This window comes from Octopus bimaculoides, chromosome 10, assembly GCF_001194135.2.
Source record: "Octopus bimaculoides isolate UCB-OBI-ISO-001 chromosome 10, ASM119413v2, whole genome shotgun sequence".
Taxonomy (NCBI): Eukaryota; Metazoa; Mollusca; class Cephalopoda; order Octopoda; family Octopodidae; genus Octopus; species Octopus bimaculoides.
The window spans coordinates 88761857-88771200 of record NC_068990.1 but is presented as its reverse complement, the minus strand read 5'-3'; the positions used below and the strand labels follow the sequence as shown (position 1 = coordinate 88771200).

The window sequence follows — 9344 nt, the reverse complement described above, 5'->3', positions numbered from 1 at the left end:
TGAAGCGATGATGTAAAAGGATGTAACTAGATATAATTAATCATGGCAAGAATTATAACCCATCGCTTCCTGATTTTGTAATGTTTTGCTGAGGTCAATTTTACTTGCAGGGATATATAACATAATATACTAGTCAAATTGTAGGGATTGTGGTACTGAAAAAACAAACATTTATCAAAAAGTGTTTGCTTTGAACCTAAATCAGGAACCATCATTATTAGGATTATCATAACTAAGGGTGGTGGATTGGAAGATAGCAAGAGCATCAGAAATCTGTTTCAGAGGATTGCCGAGTTTTAGTAAGGAAGGATTCAGAGCATTATACTGTACAGAATTTTGGATGATGACAAAAAGTATTGGAGAGAAAGGTCTATGTGGAAGCCTACAGGAAACAAGATTTCAAACTTCCAGTTCTGGATTAGCACACTTTACCCATCACTTGATTTAATAGCATTACCTTGCCCTTGGGTAGAATTAATGGAATGCACTCTGTTACAAGTATTTGGGGGGAGGTCTCTGGTCTGAGGATATATTCCTCTCTGAGGATAGCTTCCACCAGTTACAATAACTGTGGAAATTGTCATAGGGTTAGCTGGTCCTCCTCTGACAAACACATCATCTAATGCAAAAATAAAACAAAATTACATTGACAAAGATAACAAGAGAGAAGCTATTTATGTTACCGTTACAAATAGGTGGTACTGGAGTCCATTTGTTGTTCTTTTCACATGTGGACTTTATTGCCTCTTCGTCTGGGCAAGTATAGGTCACTTCAGATTTATAGTTGGTAGATTTGTAGTCCTTCTCAGCACCAACAATGTCTTTTGGTGGTCCACATTTGATTTCTGAGTTAACTGAAATTGGTGAAATAAATTTATATCAATATTAGGAACAGGATGAGAGTAAAGAGATAACGACAGTGTTATAATAAAAGATACTGAATGAAGTATGTCATTATTCAGTTTTATTTAAAGACTAGTGCAACCTGTGCCATCAGAAATGATGGCATACACATGATACAGAAAATAAAATTAAAATAAAATCATTACGACCTTTATCTCAGTAATTGCTTCAACACCACGTTCCCAGTGAAAACCCTACGAGCAATGGGTTCACCTTCTTATAGATGGTCTTTACCAACATTTAATATTATTACAACTTCTACTCAATGCAACATAAAGTTGCCCATGGCTGAATACTGGTGATGGTAGGATGATACCAACATTATTGAAGCTCTGCACTTGTGATTTGTTTATAGTCATTGCAAATGCTGGGAAATCAGGAAACTGTCGTCTACTCATACTAAAGGGAAGGGTTGTCTCACTGGGACAGAGAGAGATGCGTGGAATAAAGGCCTCCTCTCCTTTCTTTTATTTATTTTAGTATTTTAGCCTGAGGTCTAAAGTCCCTAATGACTAATCTATGCTGGAGGGTGGGGGCTCATTTTACGAGGGAAGGTCTTTGCATTTATGAGCAACCATGTATCTTTCAGTCTGATAAGAATGTAACTGATCTGGCTAGTGTGGTCACTCAACTGATAGGTTATCAGGTGGCTGTCTGGCTTCCTGAAGTTGGTGCAAATCAATAGGTTATTCACATCACATAACTCCATTAGCCTTGTCCCCTCTCCATTTTGAGAACCAATTCCATGGCCCCTATGTGCACCATGGAAGGTACCTGGCTGCTGCCCAACATGTCCAGTGAAATTGCCAGCCATGAATATGAGATTATTGCCATTTGTCTTTGAGGTAGCTTGCAGAAGAATATCACAAAAGCGGTCCCTTTGTTCATTTGGTAGACCCACTTAGGGGGTATAGGAAGAGATAATTGTTGCTGTACTATTCTGCAAAATCAGCCTGAGCTTAAGTACTATTTCACACACTCTGGCTACCACAGTGACCCTATCAACCAATTTCTTTGCAAGAAGTATGCCCACACCACCTACTCTGCCACTATTATCTTCCCAGAAGAATTTATATCTATGTGTCTTGCCTGTGAGGAACCTGGCTGAAGCACCCCTCTGCTTTATCTCTTGAATGCAACATGAATCAACATGCTTCTGTTCAAGCATCTCAACAATCTCACCAGACCTACCTTTCAATGTACCTACATTGACAGTGCCAACTCTGAAAATTTGGAAGGGGACATGGGAAATGAGGATATTATTCAGCAACTGAAAAGAAGGTTTCAATGAGTGTTTGATAACAGACATGTCATATATGTGTGTGTGTCTTTGTGTCTGTGTTTGTCCCCCATCATCACTTGACCACTGGTGTTGAGGTGTTTATGTCCCCATATCAGTTCAGCAAAGAGACCGATAGAAGAAGTACTAGGCTTAAAAGTAAGTTCTGGGTTCAAATTGTTCAAGGCACTACTCCAGTATGGTTGCAGTCAAATAGCTGAAACAAGTAAAAGAATATGTCTGTATACATATATAACTACATATGTGTAGTGACGTCATATTGGCACCAAAAAGGCATAGTTGCCATTGCTGCATCCTTAACCATGCATGCGTGGATTTCAACATCCAAGCGTTCCCGCTTCTATTCTGTCTCTTACCACGCCAGACAGCGAACAAGCAAGACGGTCTAAAACAAGCTCTCATTGAGTGTGGAAGAAGCAAGTTGTCTCTCCAACGATTCATCTCTAGGGACAGTACATCTACATTCAGGCTACTCAGAAACCGGACAATTGGAAGCTGTATATTTTCCACCATGAATAAATATTGTTGTTGTTGATCAGTTTGGAGTTCTGCGTTCCGTTCACTTCTAATTTAATATAGGAAAGTCAGGTGTACATCTAATGATGTATAACCCACTTTCCTAAATATGTACATATATAACTATATATATAACACAGTGGTTGTGTGGCAAGAATCTTGCTTCCCAACCACATGGTTCTGGGTTCAGTCCCACTGCTTGGTACCTTGGGCAAATGTCTTTTACGATAGCCTTGGGCTGACCAAAGCCTTGTGTATGGATTTGGTAGACAGAAACTGAAAGAAGCCCATTGTGTATTTGTCCCTTGACCATTGCTTGACAACTTGTGTTGGTGTGTTTACATCCCCGTAACTTAGCAGCTCGGCAGAAGAGACTGATAACAAAAGTACTAGGCTTACAAAGGATAAGTCCTGGGGTCAATTTGTTTGACTAAAGGCGGTAATCCAGCATGGCCACAGTCAAATAACTGAAACAAGTAAAAGAATAAAAGAATATATATTATAGACACACAAGTATGTATATGTAAATACATACAAACACATACACATGTAAGCACACAAAGCAAAAAAATAAAAACATTCTACTGACCTGGGTTAATGATGTAAGTATCCCATGCCCATGCATTGGGCAGAAGGTCCTGAGTCAAGTGAGTTGCATTACTTTGATCACAGAGCATATCTTTTTTATTATACTCATAAGAGTTACATCCTGGATTTTGATGACAAGCATGACCACACTCCTTTAAGCTCACATTTTCCAGCCGCTCAAATGTATCATGCCCTGGTATGGCAGTGCTTTTAATTATCAAAAGATCATCTTTGGCTAGAAAAAAAAGAAAGAAACAATATATTTTATACTCCCACACACAAATTAGAAATTATATAGCATCCAATGCATAACTGTTTTAAATGTACAATTTATTTAAAACAAATATGAGGGTTGGCTGAATAGTCCATAGGGTTGACCAAAATACTCTCATGGAATGTAACCAAATGAGGATTATTTTTCAACTCACTTCTTGTGATCCACAAACTTCTTATATCGGTGTTGCAGTGCTTGGATCTCATTGGTGAAGAAACTTTCATCTTGTTGGTCATAAAAGTCATCAACAGCAGATATGACATCATCACTACTGCAATACTGGTTCTCAACCAAGTGTTTTTTCATGTTAGGGAGCAGATGATATTCAGATGGGGTCATATCAGGAGAATAGCAAGGGAGATCAACCAGCTCTTAGCCACAGTCACACACAGCAGCCGTTGAAACCAAGGACTTGTATGCTGGAGCATTGACCTGATGAAACAAGACCACTCTCATCAGTTTTCTTGGGTGTTTGGTTCTGACAACCTTTTGTAACTGACTCAGCAAGTTGGTATAGTACTTTCCATTCATGGCATAGCCCTTTGGTATCCCACAAAACTGAGGCTGTCACCTTCCCTGCAGATGAAGCAACCATGGCCTTCTATGGAGCAGGTGAAGAGGGGTGTTTCCATTGCATGGATTGTCTCTTTGTCTCTGATTCCAAGTAATGCCAACACTCGTTCTGAGTTGGGAAACCTTCAAAGAAACCAACTGGATCTGCCTCAAACAATGTCGGGTTTTCCTGAGATGTGATCATTGTGGAGTGCTTTTGAGCAGGTGACAGAAGGTATGGCACCCACGAAGCAGAAAAGTTTGTTATGCCAAGTTTATTGTGCAGAATATTCTCTTATGGAAAATACTAATAGTATTGACTATTTCATTTATAGTCAATTGCCTGTCATCCATCACCATGTGGTGAACAGGATGAATGTTTTCTTTGGTGGTAGTAGTTGCAGGACATCTATCACCATTTCTGATGTTCTTCACCCTTTCTTTACTACTAGTCATCACCTCCTCTCCCCTTCCCTCAAAATCATATTTATCATCAATCATCGCTCCACCCTTGTTCCCTATTCACCATAATCATCCACAAGCTGTCTAACCTCTCTCACTCTGCTCCCAAACACTTGCAGCCTCTACCCCACCTCACTTCTCTGAATCTATCCCCATTCACTCTTCTATTTACATTTTATCTTTTGGACATGCTTGGATATTTTTACTACCATCTTTATCTCAGTTTCCAGCTATGCCTTAATTACTCCTACCACCGATCTTTTAGGTAACCCTGTCAATGTCTTCACAGAAATGGTTGTATATAGACAAATATATATATATATATATATATATATATATATATATATATATGCATCATAAAGTACAAATGGTATCACAAATTTCAGAAAAAGAGAATCCAATGATAAAATACTAAGAATAATTACATTTTATTCGTTGGTAGTAATCTCTGCTGTTGCTTGATTTCATTTTCTTGGAGGAAGTGGCAGTTTGTGTTGATAAGTAACATCCTCCACTTTCCTTCTTTATTTCAAATGACAAACAAGTTTCGTCAGACAAACACTCTTTAGCACAAGCATCGGCTGTTACATTTTTCTTGTGAAACAATGTTTTCCCAGATACATCCAGAACTGCATCTTTCACTTTCACAAAATGGATTTTAGTAGCTGGAATTAAAGTAAGATTGAGACAATTGAAAACAAAACAACAACAACAACAATAATAATTTCTAACATTGAAAGAAGGTCAAAACTTTGAGGAACAATGAGGTCAATTAAACTGGCCCCTACATCTGAGTAGTATCGTATTTTATTGGTCGTAAAAGGGCAAAGTTGATATCAGCAGGATACAAATTTTGAAGTTAAAGAGTCAGAACTAAAACCACAGCACATTTTGTTTGATGCTCAAATGATTCTATGAATACCTCCTTAACAGAAGAATAATTACAATTATTGTTGATGTTAATGGCAATGGTTCTAACAGAATCTAATTCATGTTTTTAGTTCAAATCTAGCTTATGTCGACTTTCATTACATTTTATTACAGAAATTAATACCATAACTTGGATGAGTTTAATGAAGTCTCCTCTGTTACAAGCATTTCGGGAAGTTACTGGTCTGAAGATAGTTCAGCCACTCCCTCCCACCAGCCAACAACACCATGAAAATTGTCAAAGAATCAGCCTCTCTTCTTCTAACAAAGTTATTTAAGAAAAAATATTTTTAAAAATTGCTGAAACAGAGACATCAAGAGAACCTGTTTACATTAATTTACCTTTACAAGCAGACACTACAGGAGACCATTTACGATCCTCTTTACATACTGATTTAAATTTTTCTCCTTTTGGACAAGTATAGGTCACTTTAGATTTGAAGGTGGTAGTTTTGTAGGACTTCTTGGCACCAACAACACGTTTTGGTGGTCCACAGTCAACTTTTGTGTAAGCTGAAAGAAAAGAGAAATTGATATCAGTGGTGCATGTATACCAGGAGTGGCTGAGAACAAGGAGATCAGGACGAATTTATATATATATATATATATATATATAATTAAAATTAAATTTTTCAAGCCATTATGCTGAAAATTGACAGTACAAAGCCCTAGTAGACACAATATCTTCAATCAACAACATCACAATATTGGATAGTGTGTGATGTCTTCAATAATAATAATAATAATAATAATAATAATAATAATAATAATAATAATAATGACAATGATTCCTTTAATCAGTGACAGAGGCATCATAGATGAGGGGGACATCACAAGGATAGTCAACAATTTATGTGGGGCTTTTCTTAAAAAGGAAGAGAAAGAACTAGAAAGGATGGTAAAATGTGATAAAAGTATATATATATATATACAAAGTATGTGATAACATGTCTGATGCGGTCCTCCTGAAACAGGAAAAACTCCAACTGGGACCAACCAGGGAACCCAAAAGATCCAGGATTACCCTGACTATCAAAAGCACAAGTCCTCACCCAATAGTTGCTTTCCAATCTACAGGTGCATGCTTAGAGCAGGGCCATTCACTCTAACCATTTTTGTCACTATCACTCATCTTTTCACAAATTCTCTGAGAGGTAGCACTTTCCTCCCCCACCTCACTTTCCTTTCTCAGAAGAACTTTAAAAAGTTGATGAGTGTTTGAATGAAGAGGAAGGTGTCTTTTCTCAATCCTTTCAGCCATGAACCCAACATAACTTCTTTCACCATAGCCACTCATGAAACAACACACACACACACACACACACACACATATCTGTAAATACACAGGTATACAATAAATAAAATGGAAGCACTCTACTAACCTGGGTTAATCAAATATATATCCCAATTTCCATCATTGGGTTTAAGTACATCATTCAATTGAGTTACATTACTAAGATCACACAACTTAGCTTCAGCATTGTACTGGTATGAATTACATTCTATATATTGTTGACAAGAATTTTCACACTCCTTTAAGGTCTTATCCTTAAGCTGTCCTAAAGTAGCTTTGCTCGGCATGCTAACTTTTTTAAACATAACAGGTTTGTTAGCTGGAAAAAGAAAGAGAGAACAAGAAATACATTTTACACTCCTCCAACTACCCAAAACACACACACACACACACACACACACACACACACACACACACACACACACACACACACACACACACACACACACACACACACACACACACACACACATCACACCACATTCATATATTAGACATTGTAAAGTATCTGTGCAAACGTTTGTAAATGGATAATTCATAAAGAAATAACTGATTCACAAAATGTCACCTTAACCAGATTCCATGTGAGCTGTAGAACATCTTGAAACTTATTTCAAAACATATCTCAATACTTACAGTGTTTTACACTGGAAAATAATTTTGTGGATGGGTACTGTTCTTATATTTATGTATTCTACATGTATAAAAGCAATGCAACAGAGGCTTTCCCATATCTTATTCAAAATTTTGCTTGCTGGTGCATAATTATCTATTTTAAATATATCTATATATTAGTAGTAGTAGTAGCAGCAGCAGCAATAGTAATAATAATAATAATAATAATGATAATAATAATTAGGTGAAGATAAACAAATGACTGAAGGAGATTGATAAGCAAAGGTCTGAATGTCCTGCAACAATCACCACCGGGGAAAACGTTGATCATGTTCACCACATGTTGATGGATGAGAGGTGATTGACTATAAATCAAATAGTCAATGGTATTAGCATATCCTGTGAGAGAGTTCTGCAAAATGAATTTGGCATGACAAAGGTTTCTGCTTGGTGGGTGCCACGTCTTCTGACACCTGATCACATCAAGGGAAATTCTGTCATTGTTTTAGGCAGATTCAGCTGGTTTCCATGAAGATTTCCTAACCCAGGATGAGCTCTGAGTTCATCACTTTGCGCCAGAGAAAAGAGACAAACAATGCAGTGGAAATGCTCCTCCTCACTTGCTTCAAAGAAAGCCAAGGTTGTTTCATCTGCAGGGAAGGTGATGGCCTCAGCTTTTAGGGATGCAAATGGCATTGTGTTTAATTGACAGTCTTTAAAAGGGCCATACAATGAATGGAGGGTACTATGATAACTTGCTGAGTCAGTTACAAAAGGTTATCAAGATCAAATACCCAGAGAGGGGTCTTGTTTCATCAGGACAATGCTCCAGCTCACAAATCCTTGGTTTCAATAGCTGTTATACATGACTGTGGCTTTGAACTGGTTGATCACCATTGCTATTCCCCTAATTTGGCCCCATCTGTTCTCCAGCATGGAAAAACACTTGGCTGGGAACAGTGATGATGATGTCATATCTGCTGTTGATGACATTTTTGACCAACAGTATGAAAGTTTCTTCACCAATGAGATCCAAGCACTGCAACACCAATGTAAGAAGCATGTGGACTACAAGGAGAGCTGTGTTGAAAAATAAATCTCATTTGATCAGATCTGTGAAAGAATCTTGATCAGCATATAAATTTTTCAGCTGACTCTCATAATTCTTTTTTGGAAGTGAAGGTGGAATATGTTCTGCTTATACTAACTCCTCACTATATCCAGTCCTATCAAACAACTGATTGTACTGTAAAAAATGCTGTCAAAAATATCTCTTTTTGCAGATAAAATTTAGTAATGCCAATTGCTGAGGGCCATTTTACAGCTTGGGAGTAGGAGTGGCAATTCTCATGAAGGTGTTTGTTCTCCTTTCTGCAAGTGTTATTTGTCTTATAATGAATTTCAATACTAAAGTAATATCCAGTTAATGGAATGTAATTAGAATGGTAGTAATCAATATATTTATATCAAACTTCTAGAAGATTCATTTGAATTTCTTCTTAAACTTAATCATGGCATAGCTGTTCATATTATTGAAATTGCTAGGCGATTGTCTTTGTATAAACCTGATCTGTTAAAGTACTCAAACTTTAAGAGGGCAATCAGGATAAATATTGGAGTCAGGTCTGCAACTTCAGCCCTGTTGAATGTCCTCACAGATATACACAGAAATGGGCCACCTTTAATTTTGATTTAGAAAGATTCATCATTATAGCAATGGCATCATAGCGTTCATGAGTATTCTAATAATGAGATCACTAAACTGAGTGAATTTCTCCTGATGTCCAAAGTTTTAAGAAGGAAGAACTTCAACAAAAAAGGATAAAATTTTTGAGCTGTACTCAGGGAAGTTGCTGGCTGTTTAGTACTTAATACGATGGAACTATTCTAAAGAGAAACTTATTTTAGGT

At 37.2% G+C, this 9344-nt stretch overlaps 1 protein-coding gene across 1 annotated transcript in view; it reads right to left on the bottom strand.

Moving 5' to 3' along the window:
• Positions 1 to 467: 467 nt before the first annotated feature.
• Positions 468 to 9344, bottom strand: part of LOC106869390 (uncharacterized) — a 206146-nt gene continuing 197269 nt past the window's right edge. Inside the window, exons 92-96 of the mRNA XM_052970991.1 lie at positions 6908 to 7138; positions 5868 to 6038; positions 5021 to 5260; positions 3309 to 3542; positions 468 to 854 (exon numbers count right to left, since the gene is read on the bottom strand). Of these exons, the coding sequence (XP_052826951.1) occupies positions 616 to 854; positions 3309 to 3542; positions 5021 to 5260; positions 5868 to 6038; positions 6908 to 7138 (1115 nt within the window). The 3' untranslated portion in view covers positions 468 to 615. The remainder of the gene's footprint in view (positions 855 to 3308; positions 3543 to 5020; positions 5261 to 5867; positions 6039 to 6907; positions 7139 to 9344) is intronic.